Source organism: Salvelinus sp. IW2-2015, linkage group LG20 (genome assembly GCF_002910315.2).
Source record: "Salvelinus sp. IW2-2015 linkage group LG20, ASM291031v2, whole genome shotgun sequence".
NCBI lineage: Eukaryota > Metazoa > Chordata > Actinopteri > Salmoniformes > Salmonidae > Salvelinus > Salvelinus sp. IW2-2015.
The window spans coordinates 61,497,999-61,525,010 of NC_036860.1; the positions used below are offsets into that span (position 1 = coordinate 61,497,999).

Below are 27,012 nucleotides of genomic sequence, written 5' to 3' on the forward strand. Positions count from 1 at the left end.
AACGTGAACGGGGAGGTTGCAGTGTTCGAATCACATTAGGGACAACTATGTTCATTTTAGCTGATTAGCAACTTTACAACTACTTAACACATGCTAGCTAACCTTTCCCTAAGCCTAAGCTTATACCTTAAACCCTAACCTTAACCCCTAAACACCTAGCCTAGCTAACATTTGTCACCTACTAATGTTAGCCACAACATATTGGAATTCATATAAGAATCATATTGAATTTGCGATTCGGAACAAATTGTTACGAATTTGCAATTAGTAACATATCCATACGAATTTGTAATTCCTAAAAATATCATAACTAAATGGATGATGGACATCCACAAATTACAAAACGTAACATATCAAAATTAAATGGAGAGAGACAGATTTACATTTACTATGTTACTCTACCCCTGAGTCCGTGGTTGGTTCCTTAAAAGCAGGTTTGCCCATTTAACCAATCAGGGGCCCATAAGGCTCTGCGTTAAAAGTAGTGCACTGTAGTATGTAGGGGATACGGTTCCATTTGGTTACGAAGCCACTGGCTATCCATTCCAGAGGTCACAGGAATGGAAAAAGGGAAAAGAGGTTCTTCCTCAGCTTGACAGTGATCTGGGTTCAGAAGAGGCTCTTCTCCCTAACTCCTCCTAAACAACAATTTCCTCTGTCAGCAGATCTACACAGAAACGTAGCCAGGAAGGAAAGCTTCCCTCTGTCTAATTCTCTCCCCTGCTCTGTCTCCTAAGGGTAGTCTGGAATCACACACACACACACGCACACAGACGTACACACACGGCACGCACGCACGCACGCACGCACGCACGCACGCACGCACGCACGCACGCACACACACCACACACACACACACACACACACACACACACACACACACACACACACTGTGGTGGCTGTGAAATGCTACTTCAACAACCACTTTCCATTCTACTGTCATCGTGCCCAGTGTGAACAATAGAAGCGTAAGGTAAAAAAAATAAACTGATGTCCTTTTTCTCTGAAGGAGCTTCTGACAAAATGCTGCTCTATGCAACATGTCTTACTGAAATAGTTTCACTTAATGGAAATTGCATTTCAAATATTTGTCTTTGGCCTAACAGACCTACTAAATTTGGGTCAAACAAACCTGGGGCAGTGCAGTGGGGAATTATTAAATGTTTTAATCTGCAAAACATCAGAAAATATCTGATATGTTCTTATAGACTTAGGCTACACAGATCCCAAGTAGTATAGCCCAAATATTAGATTGTACATTTAGGGAGCAGTTACATTGATTTGCATAAAACTAAAGGCAACATCAGAGTGGTATACTAATACAAAGTATGTTTAATGAGTTAGCCAGCTAACTTTGATGAACAGACAGAAATAGCTAGATTTTCTGGTTCCTTAGGAAAGCTAAACTTAGATATGTGTTTTTGGTTGTTGACTCAATTAGACCATTCCCATTTCAAGCAAAATTTTCTGAGAAATGTAAAGTTATTTCAAAATATTTAGGCAAGTTAGCTGGCTAACTCATTGCTTCTGCTTTGTAGTATGCCTCTCTTGTTGCGATGTGGTGTAAGAAGGAAATAATGGTTTCATGTCAATCATCATATTGGTCTCTTCATTGGTTGGTGTAGATTTGGGGGCTCCTGACGTGCTGGCATGCAAGGGGTTAAATTGGGAGGTTGCATGATCTCGCTGCTGTGGGGGAGTAGTCAATTCACTGCATAGCGGCGCGTTCTGGGGCACATCTCAGCGGTAACATCTGATTCCAACACGTCTCTGAAAAGCTGCGTTTGATTTAACCCTCATAGCGGACAGGAGACGTGTCGACAGGGAAGGTAGTATTCGCATGACATTCAGAACGCTGGAAGACAAACCTCGAATATGAAGAGTTCTGTCTGGAGCGCTTGTTAACGGTACGTGACAGCCACATTCTTTCGCAGCKACATTCACCAGGCAGGGAACGCTATTTGTGTTGTCTTGTCACGGAATCCTATATGAAATGATACATTTGGGATGATATTTGTGACATGTTTTACATGCTGAATCAAACAAACTCAAGAAGCCCCCTGGTTTTTCCATTAGTTCCAGCTGTGCGCACGTCACTGGTAATTGTGGGAGGTCGCTATTTTTCTTGCCGAAAATGTACTTCGGGTAAATAACGGATCGCCTTGTCTGTCTTGTTGAATGTAAGGCTAAAACGACGTTCAAATCATTTTGGCCACCTTGGATGTTTAACCATCATGGTTAATGTGTCCTATTGCGCAACCAGATGTCTTCCTGTACTCGCTATAGCCTACTACTATTCATGACTGCATATTTGAGTTTATAAAACACAATACAAATAGTTGCCTTGTATCCCTAGTAGACGGTTATTGTTTCCCTGTAGTCTTTGTCTGTAGTCCAGGCCACTGTCTGTCCCCACAGTGGGCCTATAGGCTGTAGTGTATTTCACCATCCTATTGAGTCTGTGATTAATCCCATGATCTCCTCCAGATGTGCTTAATCTCTCTCTTTCTCTCTCTCCAGCAATTCTGCTGATTTAGTGAAAAAACACCATGGATTCAGTCTATGCATTTGGGCATGATGGCCAATGTTCATGTTGATCCCCTGGCAGCTTTCAAATGCCTTATAGCTATTTGTTATGCGTCTGGTCCTTCTCTCACTTCTTAAGCTGTGGAAGTGCCAATGGTTTTGGTCTGTTAGACTGGGGGCAGGTTTTTCATGCAGTGTGTCAGCCAGGTTAGTTAACATGCTGACATTTGAAGTTGTTGTGTTTTATTAGTGTTTTCTATAGTCGCTGACACCACCACTTATCTGGGGCAAAGTTACCTGGACTGTCACTCCATGGTAGTTATAGACCAGCTAAGATCATGTGGGTCGTGTCACCACCCCTAAGCTATTTCAGTCTTCAACCTTCCTGTCTGACAGTATCCCAAATTGTCCTCTTCTCACCCATTACTGGAGGTCCTTTGACTTGTCACACACACAGAAGCCCCAGTGTTTCCCTATATACATTTTGCATTTATTATAGTTTTTGTGGAAGAATTTATGTTTGAGTCCCTCAGATAGCATAAGCTACGGTATGTGTAGAATTGCAGGACATTAGCTTTAAAACAGCAATATTCTCAGCCCCATGGCAAAATGTGTAGAATTGCAGGAAACTAGCTTTAGAACTGTACATTTCTCTCCGGCCCTTGCCAAAATTTGTAGAATCGCAGGAAATTGGCTTTAAAATGYCAACATTGTCACTGGCCAAGAGGATTGCCTGTAAAAATGTAGGATTGAGCCACACCCCCTATCACGCCACCACGTTAACTTTGCCACCACTGCTGAAAGAAATATTGGGGGTAACAGTCACAAACAGTGTGGTGTGATGTGAACCACAGATGAACCAATCAGTCYTGAGGTACGATCTGGGATGTGATTGGTAGTGTATCCCTTATTGCTGCATGGTATCTAACTCCTAATTTATTTGGAACCTAGGCTTAATTGTCTTCTCTGTGCTAGAGGCCCACTAAACACACATGTAATGAATAAGAACACTTGCACTCAGTGACAGATGGGACCAGAGATTACATAAGTCTTTAAGCGGGGGACTCAACCAAACCCTGCTGTCTCCGAATGCATCAGCTATCATGTCATGACTGGAAAACACTTCTGGACGCTGCTGTTGTAGACTCTGAACATGGTAGCTCTAGAAAGCATTTCATCTGACTTTGCGAATCAAATGGCTTTAGAAGAGCTGCATACTTCTCATAGTGGAAGTTTAAACAGTTCAATCTCTTTGACAGCCTCCAGTCTCTCATTGGAGTTTTAATGTTACTGTGATTACCTGTCATCAGGTTAGAGTTCAGAATGGACTTTACTTGATGAGAGTTGGGTTAATGTTAGCTACTCTTCAGCTGTCACTGACTGTGCTTTGGGTTTTAAAAGTGCCTGTAGACTGTCAGCTTTCTACTTGTTTTCAGGAAATGGACTGTTGCTTTTGAGTAACCCCCCCAGACACGCACAGAGGGAGAGAGAGCAAGGACTACAAGAGGCATCTATGTAAAACTTGAGCTGTGTCAAACAGGAGGTTCTTGGCCTTGCATGTCTCCCTATTCCAGAGTTATGATGACGTTTGTTGAAAGAGTTTAGCCGGCCTGGAGATTAGACATACACTGAGTATACCAAACATTAGGAACAACTTACTAATATTTGCCCTCAGAACGGCCTCAATTCGTCGAGGCATGGACTCTACAAGGTGTCAAGCGTTCCACAGGGATGCTGGCCCATGTTGACTCCAATGCTTCCCACAGTTGTCATTTGGGTGGTGGACCATTCTTGATACACACGGGAAACTGTTGCGTGTGAAAAACCCAGCAGCGTTGCTGTTTTTGACACAAACTGGTGCGCCTGGCACATACAACCATAAACTTTTTTTCGAAGGCATTTAAATATTTTATCTTGCCCATTTACCCTGTGAATGACACACATACACAATCCATGTCTCAATTGTCTCAAGGCTTAAAAATCCTTCTTTAACCTGTCTCCTCCCCTTCATCTACACTGATTTTTGAAGTGGATTTAACAAGTGACCTCTAAGGGATCATGGCTTTCACCTGGTCGGTCTGTCAAGGAAAGAGCAGGTGTTCTTAATGTTTTGTATGCTCGGTGACATTGTCAAGTTGTTTGCATGATGGTCTATCATGATGATTCCCATCTGAGGTTTTATAGGGTAGCAGTTGCTGAGGGAGAATTGCAAGCTGTACTGTCATGTTGTCCTTAGGTGTGTGTTATTAAGAGCTAACTGGAGCACATGGTCATCATGGGATCTGTCAGTTTTAACACCAACCAGCTAGCGTAAGATTAACTTTTAATAGCTCAACCTTTGGTCGCTCCCAATCTTTGTTCTGCCAGAGTGAGTCGTGGCTTATTCAGCTTTTAAACGCCCAGCCTCTTGCCTATGCTTGTCTCAGACTTGGACTGGTGGTGTTCTGGACAGGACCCCTATGACTGTGGGAATCTGACGACTGACGGGACGCACAGTTGGAAACAGGAAGTGTGTGTGGCCAGTTGCACAACTCTTTCTGATGCCCTCCAGGTGTTCCTCTCTCTCTCTCTCTCTCTCTCCCACACACACTCAATATTAATTAAAGAGCCCACTGAATTCAATGGCAGTTCCATTACCTGTGATCAGCCGTCACAGCAAGGCTACAACACGGGTCAAAATGTTGTGCTCCTTGTGCGTGATTAGTAGGAACAAGTTACTGGGGTCATGACTCTTGGTGGTTGATCATTAAAGTGATATTACTTTTTAAGACGCTCACAAAACCCGTAAGGGCCATTTTCAGGTAGCACAAGCCAGCGAAAGCTGTTGGTCTTTAAAATGTTTAGAGCTGTAATGTCTTCTGTTATCATTCTGCTTTTATCACCAGAAATGTTTTTGTATTTCACCTTTAATTTTCCTGAAAGCTTAACATCGGCGTGTCATTGCATTATATTTGTCACTCCSTCTTCCTCTCGCCCTCCTTCAGGCACATAACTGAGCATATGCGAGTGCTGAACCTCTTTGTTGAGTTATCCTCACCCCCTGCCTGAACGAGGAGCGACCGGAGCTGCTGCCTCAGGTTTACGCCCCCCCGTTCTATCTGCCTGTCCCAACTCCCGTAAGGCTGGCCCCCCAACCCACCATGTCTACGGAAGTGGAAAGCAGTGCACCTGTCGTCCCAGCCGACCCCTCCAGCACTCCCTCCCCCACAWCAAGCATCCCCACCACCCCTTCCACAGCACCAGCCAAGACCCCCTTCAAGAAAGAGAAGAAGAAAGGTATTGTATGTAAGGGCCACTGCCTCTCTCCCCATATGTGAGGGATTTGGTGTTAAGGGCTGAACAGKCTTTTTCTGTGACCTCTGACTTGACCTCTGACTTGACCTATTTTGACTAGGCATATTTTGATTTCCATGTGTGGTGTGATGGTTGAGGCTATGTCATAAAATAAATACAGAAGAAGTAGAGGGCATGCTCAACCGGATAGAAAGTGAAAACCAATCAATCAGTTTAATATCCTTCTCTCATACCTCTGTCCAGCTCCAGAGAAGACTGATGAGTACCTGCTGTCCCGGTTCCAGGGTGATGGTGTGAGGTACAGGGCCAAGCTGATTGGCATTGATGATGTCCCAGAGGCCCGAGGGGACAAGATGAGCCAGGACTCCATGATGAAACTCAAGGTACCACATATCATGATGCAACCGCTACAGTACACTTACTGTTACGCATCTGCACTCAGTGGTCAGTTTATTAGGTACAACCTTCTAGTGCCGTGTCGGACCACTGTTAGTCTCCAGAACATTCTGAATTCTTTGGGGCATGGGAACGGTATCACCGGGACCTAACATGTGCCAGGAAAACATTCCCCTCACCATTCCAACACCACCTGCCTGTACCGTTGACACCAGGCAGGATGGAGCCAGGGCTGCTTATGCCGAATCCTGACTCTGACATTGGTATGACGCAACAGGAATCGGGATTCATCTGACCAAGTGATGTTTTTCCACTCTTCAATTGTTCACTGTTGGTGATTGCGTGGCCACTGGAGCCGCTTCTTGTTTTTAGCTGATAGGAGTGGAACCTGGTGTGGTCTTCTGATGCAATATCCCATCTGTGATAAGGACCGACTAGTTGTGCATTCCGAGATGCCCTTCTGCACACCACTGTTGTACCAAGCTGAGTTTGTGGGCCCACCTGTTAGCTTTCGTGATTCTTGCCAATCTCCTTCGACCTCATCAACGAGCTGTTTTCGGCCACAGGACTGCCACTGACTGGCTGTTTTTTGTTTGTCGCTTCATTCGCCGTAAACCCTAGACACTGTAGTGTGTGAGAAGCCCAAAAGGCTGGCRGTTTCTGAGATACTGGAACCGGCGCGCCTGGCACCGACGATCATGCCACGCTCAGTCGCTTCTGTCACTCATTTTCCCATTCGAACGTTCAAGCAAACAGTGCTGATATAGCAAGCCAAGGTTACGTGACTGTCTGTAGGAGCAAACCGTTTTCGTGAAAGGGGTAGTGTACCTAATAAACTTGCCATCCTCACTTACCTAAATACTACCCGTAATGACAAAGTGAGAACATGTTTTAGGATTTCTTTGTAAATGAAATACAGAAATATCTCATTTGGATAAGTATTCACACCCTGGAGTCAATACATGTTAGAATCACCTTTGGCAGCATTTACAGCTGTGAGTCCTCTGGGTAAGTCTAAGCTTTCCACACCTGGATTGTGCAACATTTGCCCCATTATGCTGTTCAAAATGTTAAGGCAACTGTAACTCAGGAACATTCACGGTGTTCTTGGTAAGCAACTCCAGTGTAGATTTGGCCTTGTTTTAGGTTGTCCTACTGAAAGGTGAATTCATCTCCCCATGTCTGGTGGAAAGGAGACTGAACCATGTTTTCCTCTAGGATTTTGCTTGTGCTTAGCTCCATTGTTTGTTTTTTTTCTCCTGAAAAACTTCTCTGTCCTTTTACAATTACAAGCATACCCATAACATGACACAGCCATTCCTATGCTTAAAAATATGGAGGCTGGTACTGAGTAATCTTCTTGGGTATGACTCTAAAAGCTTGGCACACCTGTATTTGGGGAGTTTTTCCCATTGTATTGGATTTGCCCCAAGCATAACACTGCATTCAGGACAAAAAGTGAATTGCTTTGACATTTTTTGCAGCATTACTTTAGTYCCTTGTTGTAACAGGATGCATGTTTTTGGAATATTCTCATTTTGTACAGGCTTCCTCCTTTTCACTGTTAATTTAGGTTAGTATGTTGGAGTAACTACAATGTTGTTGATGCCATCCTCAGTTTTCTCCTATCACAGCCATTTAAACTCTAGCTGTTTTAAAGTCACCATTGTCTTCATGGTGAAATCCCTGAGTGGTTTCCTTCCTCTCCGGCAATGGAGTTAAGAAAGATGCCTGTACAGTGCATTTTTACACATTTTGTTACGTTACAGCCTTATTCAAAAATGTATTAAATCGTTTTCTCTCATATCAATCTACAGAATACCCCATAATGACAAAGCAAAAACGGGTTTAGAAATTACATTTACATATGTATTCAGATCCTTTACTCAATACTGCGACGCACTTTTGGCAGTGATTACAGCCTCGAGTCTTCTTGGGTATGACACTGCAAGCTTGGCACACCTGTATTTGGCAATTCTCCCATTCTCTGCAGATCCTCAAGTTCTATCAGGTTGGATGGGACCGCCGCTGCACAGCTATTTTCAGGTCTTTCCAGAGATGTTCAAGTCCGGGCTCTGGCTGGGCCACTCAAGGACATTCAGAGACTTGTCCCGAAGTCACTCCTGCATTGTCTTGGCTGTGTGGCTTAGGGTCGTTGTCCTGTTGAAGGGAACCTTCGCCCCAGTCTGAGGTCCTGAGGCTCTGGAGCATGTTTTCATCAAGGATCTCTCTGTACTTTGCTCTGTTCATCTTTCTCTCGATCCTGACTAATTTTATTTAATTTATTTTTTATTTTATTTACCTTTATTTAACCAGGTAGGCAAATTGAGAACACGTTCTCATTTACAATTGCGACCTGGCCAAGATAAAGCAAAGCAGTTCGACACATACAACAACACATAGTTACACATGGAGTATAAAACAAACATATAGTCAATAATACAGTGAAAAAAATAAGTCTATATACAATGTGGAGCAAGTGAGGTGAGATAAGGAGGTGAAGGCAAACAAATATATGTATACAATAAATACAAATATAAAAAGGCCATGGAGGCGAAGTGAATACAACACAGCAAGTAAAATAAAAACTAAAAACACTGGAATGGTTGGTTTGCAGTGGAAGAAAGCGCAAAGTAGAGACAGAAATAATGGGGTGCAAAGGAGCAAAATAAATAAATACAGTAGGTAAAGAGGTAGTTTGGGCTAAATTATAGATGGGCTATGTACAGGTGCAGTAATCTATGAGCTGCTCTGACAGCTGGTGCTTAAAGCTAGGAGGGAGATAAGTGTTTCCCAGTTTCAGAGATTTTTGTAGTTCGTTCCAGTCATTGGCAGCAGAGAACTGGAAGGAGAGGCGTCCAATAGGAAGAATTGGTTTTGGGGGTGACTAGAGAGATATACCTGCTGGAGCGCGTGCTACGGGTAGGTGCTGCTATGGTGACCAGACGAGCTGAGATAAGGGGGACTTTACCTAGCAGGGTCTTGTAGATGACTGGAACCAGTGGGTTTGGTGACGAGTATGAAGCGAGGGCCAGCCAACGAGAGTGTACAGGTCGCAGTGGTGGGTAGTAATATGGGGCTTTGGTGACAAAACGGATGGCACTGTGATAGACTGCATCAATTTATTGAGTAGGGTTTTGAGGCTATTTTGTAAATGACATCACCGAAGTCGAGGATTGGTAGGATGGTCAGTTTTACAAGGGTATGTTTGGCAGCATGAGTAAAGGATGCTTTGTTGCGGAATAGGAAGCCAATTCTAGATTTGACTTTGGATTGGAGATGTTTGATGTGAGTCTGGAAGGAGAGTTTACAGTCTAACCAGACACCTAGGTATTTGTAGTTGTCCACATATTCTAAGTCAGAACCGTCAGAGTAGTGATGTTGGACAGGCGGGCAGTGCAGGCAGCGATCGTTGAAGAGCATGCATTTAGTTTTACTTGTATTTAAGAGCAATTGGAGGCCACGGAAGGAGAGTTGTATGGCATTGAAGCTCGCCTGGAGGGTTGTTAACACAGTGTCAAAAGAAGGGCCAGAAGTATACAGAATACGTGTCGTCTGCGTAGAGGTGGATCAGAGAATCACCAGCAGCAAGAGCGACATCATTGATGTAATCAGAGAAGAGAGTCGGTCCAAGAATGAACCCTGTGGCACCCCCATAGAGACTGCCAGAGGCCCGGACAACAGACCTCCGATTTGACACACTGAACTCATCAGAGAAGTAGTTGGTGAACCAGGCGAGGCAATCATTAGAGAAACCAAGGCTGTCGAGTCTGCCGATAGGATGTGGTGATGACAGAGTCAAAAGCCTTGGCCAGGTCAATGAATACGGCTGCACAGTATTGTTTCCTATCGATGGCGTGTTAAGATATCGTTTATGACCTTGAGCGTGGCTGAGGTGCACCCATGACCAGCTCTGAAACCAGATTGCATAGCGGAGAAGGTATGGTGGGATTCGAAATGGTCCGTAATCTGTTTGTTGACTTGGCTTTCGAAGACCTTAGAAAGGCGGGTAGGATAGATATAGGTCTGTAGCTGTTAGGGTCAGAGTGTCCCCCCTTTGAAGAGGGGGATAACCGCAGCTGCTTTCCAATCTTTGGGAATCTCAGACGACACGAAAGAGGTTGAAGAGGCTAGTAATAGGGGTGGCCACAATTTCAGCAGATAGTTTTAGAAAGAAAGGTCCAGATTATCTAGCCCGGCTTGATTTGTAGGGTCCAGATTTTGCAGCTCTTTTAGAACATCAGCTGACTGTATTTGGGAGAAAGAGAAATGGGGAAGGCTTGGCGAAGTAGCAGAGGGGAGGGCAGTGCTGTTGTCCGGGGTAGGGGTAGCCAGGTGGAAAGCATGGCCAGCCGTAGAAAAATGCTTATTGAAATTCTCATTATAGTGGATTGTCGGTGGTGACAGTGTTTCCTATCTTCAGAGCGGTTGGAAGCTGGGAGGAGGTGTTCTTATTCTCCATGGACTTTACGGTGGTCCCAGAACTTTTTTGAATTTGTGTTGCAGGAAGCAAATTTCTGCTTGAAAAAGCTAGCCTTGGCTGTTCTAACTGCCTGTGTATATTGGTTTCTGGCTTCCCTGAAAAGTTGCATATCACGGGGGCTGTTCGATGCTAATGCAGAACGCCATAGGAATGTTTTTCTGTTGGTTAAGGGCAGTCAGGTCAGGAGAGAACCAAGGGCTATATCTGTTTTCCTGGTTCTAATTTCTTGAATGGGGCATGCTTATTCAAGATGGTGAGAGAAGGCATTTAAAAAAAATGTCCAGGCATCCTCTACTGACGGGATGAGATCAATATCCTTCCAGGATACCGGCCGAGGTCGATTAGAAAGGCCTGCTCGCTGAAGTGTTTCAGGGAGCGTTTGACAGTGATGAGTGGAGGTCGTTTGACCGCTGACCCATTACGGATGCAGGCAATGAGGCAGTGATCGCTGAGATCTTGGTTGAAAACAGCAGAGGTGTATTTGGAGGGCAAGTTTTTAGGATGATATCTATGAGGGTACCCGGTGTTTACGGAATTGGGTGGTACCTGGTAGGTTCATTGATAATTTGGTGTGAGATTGAGGGCATCAAGCTTAGATTGTAGGGTGGCTGGGGTGTTGAGCAATGTTCAAATTTAGGTCGCCTAGCAGCACGAGCTCTGAAGATAGATGGGGGGCAATCAGTTCACATATAGTGTCCAGAGCACAGCTGGGGGCAGAGGGTGGTCTATAGCAGGCGGCAACGGTGAGAGACTTGTTTTTAGAGAGGTGGATTTTTAAAAGTAGAAGTTCAAATTGTTTGGGAACAGACCTGGATAGTAAAACAGAACTCTGCAGGCAATCTTTGCAGTAGATTGCAACACCGCCCCCTTTGGCCGTTCTATCTTGTCTGAAAATCTTGTAATTGGGATGAAAATGTCTGAATTTTTGGTGGTCTTTCTAAGCCAGGATTCAGACACGGCTAAAACATCCGGGTTGGCAGAGTGTGCTAAAGCAGTGAACAAAACAAACTTAGGGAGGAGGCTTCTAATGTTAACATGCATGAAGCCAAGGCTATTACGGTTACAGAAGTCATCAAAAGAGCGCCTGGGAATAGGAGTGGAGCTAGGTACTGCAGGGCCTGGATTCACCTCTACATCACCAGAGGAACAGAGGAGGAGTAGGATAAGGGTACGGCTAAAAGCTATGAGAATTGGTCGTCTAGAGCTACTAGAGCAGAGAGTAAAAGGAAGTTTCTGGGGCGATAAAATAGCTTAAAGGAATAATGTACAGACAAAGGTATGGTAGGATGTGAATACAGTGGAGGTAAACCTAGGTATTGAGTGATGATGAGAGAGATATTGTCTCTAGAAACATCATTGAAACCAGGTGATTCATCGCATATGTGGGTGGTGGAACTGAGAGGTTGGATATGGTATAGTGAGCAGGGCTAGAGTCTCTACAGTGAAATAAGCCAATAAACACTAACCAGAACAACAATGGACAAGGCATATTTACATTAAGGAGAGGCATGCCTTAATCGAGTGATCAATAAGGGTCCAGTGAGTAGAGGTTGGTTGGTCACGGCGATCCAGACAGTAGGCCGGGTAGAGGCTATCGGTAGCAAGATAGCATAGGATGGAGGTCTAATTGTAGATACCTCGTGCGTTTACGTCGGTAGGTTAGTGGGGTTCCGTGTGGTAGAGGGGATCGATCCAAATTGGCAAAATAGATATAGTGGCCCAAGAAAAAATAAAATTAATAATAATAATAATAATTGTCCGAATACTTATTCAGATAGAGCCGATTAAGACAGCTAACGATTAGCGGGCCCCAGATGAGCGTTCAGGTAACGTCGGGACGGGGGTGCCAGTTGGATAACTCCCTCGGGCAGATAACGTCGGCAGTCAGTCGTGAAGGCWGATCTCCCAGTCCCTGCGGTTGAAAAACATCCCTACAGCATGATCCTGCCACCACCATGCTTTATCGTAGGGATGGTGCCAGATTTCCTCCAGACGTGACGCTTGGCATTCAGGCCAAAAGGTTCAATCTTGGTTTCATCAGACCAGAGAATCTTGTTTCTCATGGTCTGAGAGTCCTTTAGGTGCCTTTTGGCAACTCKAAGCACCCTGCCATGTTCCTTATACTGAGTGGCTTCCGTCTGTCCACTCTACCATAAAGGCCTGATTGGTGGAGTGCTGCAGAGATGGGTGTCCTTCTGGAAAGTTCTCCCATCTCCACAGAGGAGATCTGAACCATCAGGTTCTTGGTCACCTCCCTGACCAAGGCCCTTCTCTCCCGATTGCTAAATTTGTCTGGGTGGCCAGCTCTAGGAAGAGTCTTGGTGATTCCAAACTTCCATTTAAGAATGATGGAGGCCGCTGTGTTCTTGGCTATCTTCAATGCTGCAGAAATGTTTTGGTACCCTTCGCCAGATCTGTGCCTCGACACAATCTTGTCTCGGAGCTCCAAGGACAATTCCATGGCTCGTTATTGCTCTAACATGCACTGTCAACTGTGGGACCTTATAGACAGATGTGCCTTTTCCAAATCATGTCCAATCAATTGAATTTACCACAGGTGAACTCCAAGTTGTAMAAACATCTGAAGGATCATCAATGGATCTACCAATCGGTGCCGTTCTTTGCGAGACATTGGAAAACCTCCCTGGTCTTTGTTAGTATGTCATTTTGTGTGTGGTGTTTATGTAACTCTGTTCTGCGCATGGTGATCATTGTTTCTTTGCAGGGCATGGCAATAGCCTCTCGGTCACAGGGCAAACACAAGCAGAGGATCTGGGTCAACATATCCATGTCAGGCATCAAGATCATTGATGAGAAAACAGGGGTGAGAACTACTCTGCTATGGCTTTCTAAACCATGTCTCAGTGGCTGGGGAGTACCAACCTACACATTGAATGATCTGTTGTAGACATTATAGAGTGAGCACATTTTCAGAATAATATGAACACAGGACATGATCTCGGTCAAGAGTAGATGCCATGTAGGCCTCCGTTTTATTATGCTAATGAATACTACACTTTTTTAAAAGCTGTTTTTTTTCTTTTCCTCCCCCTAAGGTAATCGAACATGAGCACATAGTGAATAAGATCTCGTTCATCGCCAGAGACGTAACAGATAACAGGGCCTTTGGTTACGTGTGTGGGGCCGAGGGACAGCACCAGTTCTTTGCCATAAAGACTGGCCAGCAGGTAACACACACAGGGACACACACAGACTGAAAGTCTTTGATTGTATCTATTGACTGTTTTTCCATTAATCTCCTCTCCATATAGGCAGAGCCCCTGGTCATTGACTTGAAGGATCTGTTCCAGGTCATCTTCAACATGAAGAAGAAAGAGTCTGAGGCCTCACAGAAGGTAAATTACTATGGTGGGATCTGGTTTGTGTTCAGTAGGACACACCGTAGCTAAAGATTTTGCAACAAAACACTGTTCTATGTGCTAATAGTTCTTCCCTGCTTCAATCAGTTTCATAACCTTTTCTCCCTACTGAACATGACCTTTATTTATTTATTTATTTAAAGTATTGTTTTTGGGGAGGTAGTGTTTTGGGTTTGCTGACTGGATGGAGGTCATGTGACTGAAGTTGTGAGGTCGACACTGCCCCCTAGCGCTGTATTACAGTCCTGCACCACAAACCATGCTTTCTTTGTATTGCAATGAGATGACTCGTTATGGCACAAAAATATCACATCTCAGCCAATAAGTAAATGGAGTACATATGACATTCCTCCAATGGAATCAGCTTGTTTTTCCCTCTTCCTCCATCTGTTCAGGATCAGCGCAATAATGCAACAGTTGAGGTAAGTGCCTGTATTTGTCATGCCACTTAGCACCTATTTGTGCTTAGAAGTTTTCCTTTTGCTTTAATTGCCTGTGTATGTTGATTTAGTATAAGCTTGATCTGAGATGTAGGCTGTAGTAGTGCATACGTGACCCTTAATTGCTGTTTCTCAATTATAGAATGGTGGCAACACCTTGCTCAGTATTGATGGCCAGGCAGGCACTGCCAAAGTAAGTGTTTCAGATCACGGAATCATACATGCAAAAGAGTGCCAAGTGGATGCAAAAGAGCTTTCTCCAGGACCACCTGTCTACTAGTAGACATTATGTGGTGTTGTGTTGATCAAGACTATTTTGTTACATCTCTTTATGATGGCACTGGATATATCTTGATGATGCTGATACTGGATATACAGTGCCTTTAAAAAGTGTTCAGAAACCTTGACTTTTTCCACATTTTGTTACATTACAGCCTTATTCTAAAATGTATTTATTTTTTATTTATATACAAAATCCTCAGCAATCTACAAACACAGTAAAAACAGGTTTTTAGGAATGTTTGCAAATATATTACAAATAAAAAAATATCTTATTTATGGTAGTATTCAGACCCTTTGCTATGAGACTGGAAATTGAGCTCGGGTGCATCCTGTTTCCATTGATCATCCTTCAGATGTTTCTACAACTTKATTTGAATCCACCTGTAACAAGCGTCATGTCTGGAGGAAACCAGGCACCATCCCTACTGTGAAGCACGGTGGTGGCAGCATCATGCTGTGGGCATGTTTTTCAGAGGTGGGGACTAGTCAGGATCGAGGCAAAGATTAAAAGAGCGAAGTACAGATCCTTGATGAGAACCTGCTCAGGACCTCAGACTGGGGCGACGGTTCACCTTCCAACAGGACAACGACCCTAAGCACACAGCCAAGACAACGCAGGAGTGGCTTCAGGACAAGTCTCTGAATGGCCTTGAGTGGCACAGCCAGAGCCTGGATTTGAACCCAATCGAACGTCTCTGGAGAAACCTGAAAATACTTGCGCAGCAATGCTCCCCATCCAARCCGACAGAGCTTGAGAGAATCTGCAGAGAAGAATGGGAGAAACTCCCCAAATACAGGTGTGCCAAGCTTGTAGCGTCATACCCAAGAAGACRCAATGCTGTAATCACTGCCAAAGGTGCTTCAACAAGTACTGAGTAAAGGGTCTGAATACTTATGTAAATGTGATATTTCAGTGTTTTATTTCTGAACATTATTAAACTGTTCTTGCATTGTCATTATGGGGRATAGTGTGAGATGGGGGGGCAATTTATATAAGGCTGTAACGTAACAAAGTGGAACATATCAAGTGGTCTTTATACTTTCCGAAGGCACTGTATCTTTATGATATATAGACCTCTGCACCACTCGGAAGGCCTAAGGCACAGTGCTAGAGAGGCGTCACTACAGACATTGGTTCATTCCCAGGCTGTGTCACAACCGTCCGTGATTGGGAGTCCCATAGTGCGGCGCACAATTGACCCAGTGTCGTCCGGGTTAGGGGAGGGTTTGGCCGGGGTAGGCCATTGTAAATAAGAGTTTGTTCTTAATTGACTTGCCTAGTTAAAGGTTCAATAAAAAATATTTATTATGATGGATAGATCTTTATGATGCTGATACTAGATATTTGTGTGTTTGTTCAGGAGGTGCAACAGCTGGATCTGTTTGGAGACATGTCCACCCCTCCAGACATCCATTCTCCTACAGTAAGTTGGCCTGTTGCTGTAGGGTGAGGCTCACTGGATGTGCGCACACATAATATAGAACCCCTCATTTCTGGAAACATTTCATTCTGCGTTCATAAGGAGACCAAATGATGGCACTGGGGAAATGTTCATAACACTTTAGAAATGGGTATAATAATGCAGCGGTTGGTATGCTCAAACATTTGTCATTACATTTAAGAACGGTGCTTCTATTTTATTTTTGAAGATCGGTGGCTTTTTGCCCGTTCTTCTTATTCCTAACAAGGATCTTTTATAARCAGGTGGCTTTGACAACTCAATCTCTGGTAAAGTTCCTTTCAGGTTCTCGCTAGTGCAGGCTTGCCAGTTGTCAAAGATGTCTGTTTTGTTCTGCATTGCGGCAGTGTCTCAGGCTCTTGCCCCAAAACATAGCTTTACTGCATAACTTCACCCTCATTTTCCACCAATCATATCATCCCACATGTCATACAGGGCTCTCAAACTCAACTCTAAAGGTCTGTAATCTGGATGTTTGTCTTGAAGTAGTTTGATGGAGTACAAAGGTAAAATCCTGGATATATATCAAATGTCAGCAAATATGGTTAAATCATCAGACAGACACAAAAGCTAGCCTACTGCCATCACAAAGCACATTCCTAGAGTTGAGTTTGATTCCTGTTGAAATGTTTATTGGTCTGTCGTCAATGCTGTTGCTTCAATCATTAACTGTCATGTCATTATGTGATTAATTTAGCTATGTTAACAGTTGCTTCTCTTTTTCAGCACAACTGATTTTTATCTCTTTCTCCTCTTGATAACCAGGAGACTAATGATATTCTATTGCTGGATCTGTCCGCTGAGGTTGACAGCAATCAGAACTGTATAAAAGGAAATCCCTTCACTTCCTACGCCTCTAACCTTTGGGGCACCCCCCAAACAGAGAACCCCTTCTCCTCCGCGTTTGGCTTCTTTCCAACTCCAGACTCTGACCCTTTCAGCGACGACCCCCTTGCCCAATCAGCACCCCCCAATTCTCTGATCTCAGCACCCTCCACCTATGACAGCCAAGAGCGCTCTGTTCACATCTTGGGCGGGCCAATCATGAACGGCAATGGTCTTAATGGAGACTCTGACCACTTCGGTCAGCAGTTGAACGGGTTGTCCAATAAGAACATGATCCCGGCTCTCAGTAATTGCCAGTGGCCTATAGGTGGCGTTATGTCAGAGTGCAGGGTCCCTGTTCTAATCCAGAACGGTTTGGGACCTGTGGCCTCTCCACAGAACCCCTTTCTCGACATATCTGGGAAAATCCCGTCCTTCTGTAACAGTGTGCTGTTCGATCCAAAAAAGAACGCACCCATGGGTCATGGCAAGGACAGTTCGGTAGTGATAAGCCTCCCTCCACAGAACACTAAGGCTGGACGAGGTCAGAGGAGTGCCAAGGTGAAGCTCCATAATGAAGCTCTGATGTTGCTGCATGTCTGAGAATGAGTCTCTGTCTGCACACCACCTCCCCAAACCATGATTGGTTTTCTAACAAACCCTTTTTACAGCACTGGGATACCATACCACTATACTCTATTCCTCAAGGGCAACAGGTTGRGTTGCACTGGGTTTTGTATCTACCAACATGGTTTTTGTAGAAGTATATTAGGGTTGGTGGTGTGTTTGTTTTGTCTCTGGGATGCAAATGGAACTGGTATGGGTTTCTAACGTAGCTAACTGCATGGTGGTGCTCCCATGGCTTCTCTAACTTGCGTGTCCCAGGGAAGTTTAACAACCTCTCTGCTCGACTGTAAACACTGCATCTGTCTCCTGTTTGCTATCTATTCATATGTTCCTTGTCCTAACGTTCATGCTTCAGTGAGGTGTGGAGGTAAGTGTTGGTATTTGTGTCTAAGTATTGTTAGAAATATTTGTTTTTAATTATCATATAACTGTGAATAAGGTATCATTTTAGTTTTCATCCATACAATAAACCTTGTCATTAATTTTGTGCTTACCACAGTTCTCTGACAATTAATTGAGGGCCAGTAAATCATTGTTCACTATTCCTGTGGTAAATTTGGTTGAATAATCTGACATTTCACTGCCAGTGTCCTCCTGCTGACGACCTGTTTGGGGCTGACATGTTTGCTGCTCCCAGTCAGCCTGACAGCTCGTCTGCCTCCGATGACCTCTTCAGTACCACCACCACCTCCTCCATGGCAGCTCTGGGTAAGACTAGTGTTACCATTGGTTTGAAATAGTCAATGATGCTACCCATGCAGTGTTGATACATGTTAGTTCTCTAAAGTGGTCAAATCTGCATCTGTAGATGTGTGGTTCCAGCAACTATGTTTCATGTGTAATCAGGCTAGAGCAGTAGGCCATACGGCATGGCTCAGCTGGACTCAGCTCAGTAGTGTGCATACTAGCTAGTGTGTTAGATTCTGTTGATTTGCAGCCAGTAGGCTACCTACTGTACCCAAACCTAAATACAGCATCACCCTCCTCTCTGTTCTCGCTCTCCCCTCCAGGAGCGTTGCAGTTGGGTCCCCCTTCAGTCACCATCCCTCAGACCGCCCCATCACCATGGGGAGCCCCAGCCTCTTCCATGTTCACCATGCCAGGAGGGGTCACACTCCACAACCCCCAGCCCACCTTCCCCCAGCCATCTGCCTTTGGTGCCCTGCCCATACCTCCTGCCCCCTGGGGCCAGCAGGCGCCATCCCCTTATGGGGCCCCGCCAGTCACCCAGGCTTGGGGACAGCCTGCACCTGCAGGGCCCATGGGTGCACCAGGCTGGGGCCAGCCTCCTATGGCTAACCCCTTCCAGCCCGGGCCTTACACCATGATGGGAGGCCCTCCACAGGGTATGCCGCAGGGTCCACCACGGCCCCCACCCCGGCCGCCAGTAAAGGAGGCCCCAGCTAAGGTGGAACCCAGTGCCTTCACGGCTCTGGACCCACTGGGAGGGGAGAAGGAGAAGAAGAGTGGGAAGGACATGTTCAAGGACTTCCAGATTGCCAAGCCTCCAGCCATCCCAGCAAGGAAAGGGGAGCAGGCACCCGGGTCCGCTGCCCCAAGCACCAATGGGGATGGGGTGTTTGCCCAGTACTTCTCAAGCAAAGTGGGCGTGCCCCAGGAAATTGCGGATCATGACGACTTTGAAATTCAGAGTCGGATTTCAGCTGTTGCCAATGGTAAAGGCAGTTATTTAGGTTTTTAAATTCCTGTAAATTGATTTGTAGATGACCACATTTATGGTATCATCCTAGTAAAGATTAATTTAATGTCCAATGAGTATATATACATTTGAATCCACCTGATTACCCCCTTCTCTCTGTCTCTAGACCCACCCAAACCAGCCCCACGGCACTCTGCACCCATGATATCTCCTGAAGTGGTCCCTGGGCCAGGGCTCCTGGATGCATTTGCGCCTACTCCAGCCACATTCCTTGCTCCAGCAGGTCTCAACCAGAACCTATTTGATGACGCATTTGGCGCTGCAACTCCTAATGCCTTTGGAGCACCACTTCTAGCTATGGTATGGATGTACACGCATATACAAACAGGGGTGCAACTTTCACTGAAATTGCATTTTCTTTTCACCCCAGTTTTCTCATTGGAATGTGATACAAAACGAGGCAACGGTGTGCTTTACGACCATGCGGACGCCTCTGGGCGTCGAGTATTCATGGATTTGGAGTGTTTATCCGAATGGATTAAAAAATAAACATTATGTCCCCCACACTTCTAAAACCAAAGTTGCGCCCCTGCAAGTACACATATAGGGGAATTAGTTCTATCAAAGTTCAATTGATTGTGATGTAATGCTTTGCATCACTATAAAACCTTCAGCTTTTCCCTTTTTTATGACAGAACACTGCTGTTGCCCAGACCACTGGTGGCTCGGATCCCTTCGGAGACCCCTTTGGAAACCCCTTTGCCTGAGTGACACCCTGCCCATCTTCCACATGTGAGTGACAGACGGATACCACATTCTGAACCTTAGACTGTGAATTTAGATATTACTTTAAATCAACCTGTGCATTCTCTTCTTCCAGTCAGGTTTGCAGTGGTCCAGAGAATAAGCAGCGACGCTCTACGACCAAATAATGTCTTCAGAACCAGCTACTACAACTACAAGCGCCAGACAATCCTACACAATTACAACTTCTAACCCCTTGCCCATACTGAATAACTGRCTTTCTTGATGTCCATTACATAGCCCCTCGTTTACCCCCAAAACACCTTCACTTTAATGTCTTGCCCAATCAGTGTTTTTTTTTTCTTTTCGGTTCCCATCTCGCATAGCTTTCCAGTACCACTGAATTAAATGTAAAAAATGAAATGTATTGTAATAAAGTGACTATTTTTAAAAAGGGATATGGATGGAAGGCCCTGGAAATGCTCTATATTAAACACTGAAAAATGGATTCCTTTAAGTGTGGTCTTTTGGGTGTCTGCTTATAAAAGTTGTGTTTTAGATATTTCCCTGTGCAGAATAATGTTCAGGTTTCAGAAGGGGGTTATTACTGCATCCCTAGACTACACTCGAATGTAACTGATAAAGGAATTTGATTCCTGTGTTCGTTAACCAATTTAATTATAACAAAGCAAACACTGTCCGTTTCTAAGAATTTGTAAGATTCTTATTTGCATAAAATGGACAAAGACCAGTGTCCAAATTAATCAATAGCTTTATTCTCGAGAGAGCTCTACTCAAAATACCATGTACATTAGTTTATATCACTCATAGRGTCCTAAAATGTCCCTCCAAGACAAAGCTGATTCTAACGCACATACATTACACACTATATCTGGATTATCTCCTGAAGTCTCACCACACTTTATTACCACTTAGCTGACAGTTCCAGTCCCCCCCAGATTCGGAAAACCTGGAGGGCTCTCGCTGTCTTATCTCCACAGAGTTATAGCTGGGTCGGTTCAAACAGGTTAATGATCCACTTAGTTTTCTTTAGGCACACACATACATTCCTTTCTTCCCATGTACATGCTACATAACCTCTTTCTTATGAACGAACATATATTAAAACAGGGTAGAATTCAATTAGTTATAGTTAAATGTATACATCGTTTAGTCATTCATAAAATTCACAACAGTAAACCTGTTTTAGTATCTCATGTGCGTTTTCGTATAGGTCACTCAAATATGTTTTCATAGAACTTGTGGGGTGCAGTGTTTTAATCCACCTATGAAATAAGTTAAATGAGTGGAGTCAGCTCTTACAAAATCTGAAACTGGAGAAAGGCTAGAAACAAGCAATTTTTACTTTGGCTTTCTGAGTCAGTTCATAGATACTTTGCCATTGATGCACATACAGTAATAAGGGCTGACTAAAGCACCTGGCTAAATGTTTTCAACCAACCTAACCAGTGGAGGTTGCTGAAGGTAGGACGGCTCCTAATAATGGCGGAAATGGAGTGTAATGGCTGGAATGGTATGGCATCAAACACATGACTCCCTCCCCAATTAAATGTACAGTTGAAGTCGGAAGTTTACACACTTAGGTTGTGGTCATTAAAACATTTTTCAACCACCACAGATTTGTTAAACTATAGTTTTGGCATGACAAGTAATTTTCCCAACAATTATTTACAGTCTGATTATTTCACTTATAATTCACTGTATCACAATTCCAGTGGGGTCAGAAGTTTACATACACTAAGTTGAGTGTGCCTTTAAACAGCTTGGAAAATTCCAGAAAATGAGGTCATGGCTTTAGAAGCTTCTGATAGGCTAATTGACATAATTTGAGTCAAATGGAGGTGTACCTGTGGATGTATTTCAAGGCCTACCTTCAAACTCAGTGCCTCTGTGCTTGACATCATGGGTAAATCAAAAGAAATCAGCCAAGACCTCAGAAAAAAAATTGTAGACCTCKACAAGTCTGGTTCATCCTTGGGAGCAATTTCCAAACGCCTGAAGGTACCATGTTCATCTGTACAAACAATAGTACGCAAGTATAAACACCATGGGACCACGCAGCATTCATACCGCTCAGGAAGGAGACGCGTTCTGTCTCCTAGAGATGAACGTACTTTGGTGCGAAAAGTGCAAATCAATCCCAGAACAACAACAAAGGACCCTGTGAAGATGCTGGAGAAAAGGGGTACAAAAGTATCTAAATCCACAGTAAAACGAGTCCTATATCGACATAACCTGGTCGGAAGCCACCGCCAAAACTACGGTTTGCAACTGCACATGGGGACAAAGATCGTACTTTTTGGAGAAATGTCCTCTGGTCTGATGAAACAAAAATAGGATAGACTTCACTGGTGCCAACCCGGTGAGCCCAACAGACCTGGCTACCAGAGTCATAGCTCTCTCAGATACTGAGATACCCTCTTTGTGTGAAAGGGAGGATGATGGGACATTCTCTGATGGAGTGAATGGAGCTTTAYTGGCTGGTGTTTTTTTCGAGAGATCTAATTGGATGCTGCCTTTGTCTTGTTTGGTGAGCTGTGAGGATGTTTCCTCCTTGTCTGCTGCCTGCAGGGTCTGTTTTGACGGGGATGAGTAATGCACTGCCTGCTTCCCCAGTGGGGGGGTTGTTGTCTCAGGGGCTGGGGAAGATMGGGACAGGGGGCTGGGTTTGGGCTGTACTTTGGCCTGCCTACTACCTCCAGAGGGCCTCCGCCTTGGGTATCTCATGCCCTGTGGGGGTCCAGCATTTGTCTCGCAGGGGGCCCCTGGAGCCTCAGGGGCTAGAACATATTTTTCTATTGTGTTGTTGACTGTACGTTTGTTTATCCCATGTGTAACTCTGTGTTGTTGTTTTTGTCGCACTGATTTGCTTTGTATCGGCCAGGTCGCAGTTGTAAATGAGAACTTGTTCTCAACTGGCCTACCTGGTTAAATAAAGGTAAAATAAAAAACAGAGTGGCTACTCACTGTTTATTATCCTGCATAGTCGCTTTACCCCTACCTACATGTACAAATTACCTCGACTAATTATTACCTCGACTAATTACATCGACTCGGTAACCCCTGTATATAGCATCATTATTGTTATTTTATTGTGTTACTTTAAAAACATTTTTTACGTACGTTTATTTAGTAAATATTTTCTTATCTCTTTCTTAAAACMGCATTGTTGGTTAAGGGCTTGTAAAGTAAGCATTTCATGGGCTTTATTTTRATTTTATTTAACCAGGCATGRCAGTTCAGAAAATATTGTTATTTACAATGACAGCCTAACCTGGTCAAACCCGGAAGACGCAGTGCCAATTGTGCGCTGCCCTATGGGACTCCCAATCACGGCAGGTTGTGGTACAGCCTGGACTCGAACCAGGGTGTCTGTAGTGACGCATCTAGCGGTGAGATACAGTGCTTTAGACCACTGCACCACTCGGGAGGTCTACACATGTTGTGTACGGCACATGTGACAAATAACATTTGAGTTGATTTGATTAACATTTGATGCCTACCGCCGGTAAACCCCATCGAAGAAGAATGGTCTGTTTGGTCTGTTTCGCAAGCGTTCCCAGAAGTCTCGCGATGTTGCGCCTCCCGGTTTAGAAACTGTGACATTTGGTCAAACTCTATTGTTACAAAACTACTATTCCCCTAATCCCCATCACGAATTACATTCGACGTCACCGAAAACATCATGGCGGGGTAGTGTGTTCATGGGCGCTAAATTTGGAATAAAACGTCAAACATATGGAATATATCTCTAAAAAAGGAATTTAATCACGAGGTTTGTATTTGTATTGATCGTGATACGTATTTGGAGAAGAGGAAGTTAGTATTAGCTATATTGCTACATTGCTTTCCGAGGCGTAGAACTTATATTATGCTAATAATAATGCTCTTTCGCCGTTACTATTCTGTTATAACAAATGCTAGCTAGCTAGCAAGATAATGCAATTACTTTATCAGATGTCTGTATCTCACTATACGTTTTCTGGTGCAGACTGTGTCACAGTCTCTCTCTGCAGTAGGACAGAATGGTCCGCAGATCCAGGATCAGTGTTCGGCCCAACGTCAGGCCGGCAGGCAGAGGTCCAGCAGCCCCAGCCTCCTCCCAAGACACTCCTCCATCGTCCCAGGCCACCGAGGCTCCTTCCCAGGCAGGAGGCCAGGAGGTGGACACCACCACTACTGCAGTGCCAGAAACCTCCACAGAGTCCACCACACCCAGAGAGTGAGGAAAAGTCTGTCATTAAATCAAATGTATTATAGTCCCTTTTACAGCAACATTTGTCAATGATTAGTTGCTGCTGGCCAGCAGTCAGAGCTGGTTCTGAAGGTTCGTAACCMCTCATAGGATTTATAATTGTTGTATAATTGAGAACTGTTCAAGGTAACATGGGTTATACACATGAGTAATTTGCTTCTTTCCCAACAACCATCCACTGACTGTGTGGCTGCTCACGTATTCCTTGATTGTCAGCATTGTTTCTGATCCTTTTGTCTTTTGGTATAGGGATGATAAAGACCCAAATGGTGAGGCTTCCAGTGGCACCCCCTCAGACAGTATTCAAAGGAGGAAGAGGTTCTCTTTCATGCCAAACCTTGGCCAACCCCGGGCGGCCGCAACCCCGGCCCTCACCCTCTCCTCCCCCCGGACCTCCAAGTGCCCTGTGAGAGCGGGCACTGAGACCCCAGCCCCTGAGGCTCCAGGGGCCCCCAGCGAGACAGATGCTGGACCCCCACAGGGCATGAGATACCCAAGGCGGAGGCCCTCTGGAGGTAGTAGGCAGGCCAAAGTACAGCCCAAACCCAGCCCCCTGTCCCCATCTTCCCCAGCCGCTGAGACAACAACCCCCCCACTGGGGAAGCAGGCAGTGCATTACTCATCCCCATCAAAACAGACCCTGCAGGCAGCAGACAAGGAGGAAACATCCTCACAGCTCACCAAACAAGACAAAGGCAGCATCCAATTAGATCTCTCGAAAAAAACACCAGCCATTAAAGCTCCATTCACTCCATCAGAGAATGTCCCATCATCCTCCCTTTCACACAAAGAGGGTATCTCAGTATCTGAGAGAGCTATGACTCTGGTAGCCAGGTCTGTTGGGCTCACCGGGTTGGCACCAGGGAAGTCCAGGCTTAGCAGGTTCRTGAATGARCCAACGGACCTGCAGAGGCTGGCCAAGGCCCGGCAGCTCAGAGAACTGCTGAGACAGGAGATGAACAAGGAAAAGGTGAGATTGGTTTCAGTCTCACTGATTTTCTTTAGTTCAGAGATTAAGGCTTGATAATGTAATCTTGTGAAGCTAACCCATGATACATGTTTGATAGCACAGACTCTGCAGAGCATGTAGGATTATTATTGCAAATTGATAGGTTAAGCGAAGCACTTAGTGTACCTCCAACACATACAGTTGAAGTCGGAAGTTTACATACACTTAGGTTGGAGTCATTAAAACTCGTTTTTCAACCACTCCACAGATTTCTTGTTATAACAAACTATAGTTTTGGCAAGTCGGTTAGGACATCTACTTTGTGCATGACACAAGTAATTTTTCCAACAATTGTTTACAGACAGATTATTTCACTTATAATTCACTGTTTCACAATTCCAGTGGGTCAGAAGTTTACCTACACTAAGTTGACTGTGCCTTTAAACAGCTTGGAAAATTCCAGAAAATTATGTCATAGCTTTAGAAGCTTCTGATAGGCTAATTGACGCCTAAAGGTACCACGTTCATCTCTACAAACAATAGTACGCAAGTATAAACACCATGGGACCACGCAGCCGTCATACCGCTCAGGAAGGAGACGCGTTCTGTCTCCTAGAGATGAACGTACTTTGGTGCGAAAAGTACAAATCAATCCCAGAACAACAGCAAAGGACCTTGTGAAGATGCTGGAGGAAACAGGTACAAAAGTATCTATATCCACAGTAAAACGAGTCGTATATCGACACTGCTCCAAAACCGTCATAAAAAATCCAGACTACGGTTTGCAACTGCACATGGGGACAAAGATCATACTTTTTGGAGAAATGTCCTCTGGTCTGATGAAACAAAAATAGAACTGTTTGGCCATAATGACCATCGTTATGTTTGGAGTAAAAAGGGGGAGGCTTGCAAGCCGAAGAACACCATCACAACCGTGAAGCACGGGGATGGAAGCATCATGTTGTGGGAGTGCTTTGCTGCAGGAGGGAGTGGTGCACTTCACAAAATAGTTACTATGATGAGGAAGGAAAATTATGTGGATATATTGAAGCAACATTTCAAGACATAAGTCAGGAAGTTAGAGCTTGGTCGCAAATGTGTCTTCCAAATGGACAATGACCCCAAGCATACTTCCAAAGWTGTGGCAAAATGGCTTAAGGACAACAAAGTCAAGGTATTGGAGTGGCCATCACAAAGCCCTCACCTCAATCCTACAGAAAATGTGTTGGCAGAACTGAAAAAGTGTGTGCGAGCAAGGGGGCCTACAAACCTGACTCAGGTACACCAGCTCTTTCAGGAGGAATGGGCCAAAATTCACCCAACTTATTTTGGGAAGCTTGTGGAAGGCTACCTGAAACGTTTGACCCAAGTTAAACAATTTAAAGGCAATACACTCAATTAGTATTTGGTAGCATGTAAACTTCTGACCCACTGGGAATGTGATGAAAGAAAAAAAGCTGAAATAAATCATTCTCTCTACTATTATTCTGACATTTCACATTCTTAAAATTAAAGTGGTGATCCTAACTGACCTAAAACAGACTTTTTACTGGGATTAAATGTCAGGAATTGTGAAAAACGGAGTTTAAATGTATTTGGCTAAGGTGTATGGAAGCTTCCGACTTCAACTGTACTATGTCTATATTAGGGATAGGCAATTTTGATGGGGG

The 27,012-nt window shown here is 44.4% G+C and overlaps 2 protein-coding genes across 6 annotated transcripts in view; both read left to right on the forward strand.

Annotated features, from left to right (window-relative positions):
• Positions 1–1,669: 1,669 nt before the first annotated feature.
• On the forward strand, positions 1,670–20,623 carry dab2 (DAB adaptor protein 2). Of its 5 annotated transcripts, XM_024011265.2 has the most exons (16): positions 1,670–1,907; positions 4,953–5,077; positions 5,511–5,802; positions 6,064–6,203; positions 13,425–13,523; positions 13,756–13,887; positions 13,972–14,055; positions 14,475–14,501; positions 14,662–14,712; positions 16,163–16,225; positions 17,027–17,647; positions 18,301–18,421; positions 18,724–19,389; positions 19,540–19,733; positions 20,069–20,165; positions 20,254–20,623. In XM_024011265.2, exons 3-15 carry the CDS (start codon positions 5,667–5,669, stop codon positions 20,138–20,140), a joined length of 2,406 nt encoding a protein of 801 aa, XP_023867033.1. In that variant the 5' UTR covers positions 1,670–1,907; positions 4,953–5,077; positions 5,511–5,666; the 3' UTR covers positions 20,141–20,165; positions 20,254–20,623. The 5 variants fall into 5 exon arrangements, with proteins under 5 accessions (XP_023867033.1, XP_023867032.1, XP_023867035.1 ...); XM_024011264.2 differs by lacking the exon at positions 4,953–5,077; XM_024011267.2 differs by lacking the exons at positions 4,953–5,077; positions 17,027–17,647.
• Positions 20,624–24,140: 3,517 nt separating this feature from the next.
• Positions 24,141–27,012, forward strand: part of LOC111980044 (mucin-17-like) — a 32,796-nt gene continuing 29,924 nt past the window's right edge. Inside the window, exons 1-2 of the mRNA XM_070433704.1 lie at positions 24,141–24,360; positions 24,643–25,363. Of these exons, the coding sequence (XP_070289805.1) occupies positions 24,164–24,360; positions 24,643–25,363 (918 nt within the window). The 5' untranslated portion in view covers positions 24,141–24,163. The remainder of the gene's footprint in view (positions 24,361–24,642; positions 25,364–27,012) is intronic.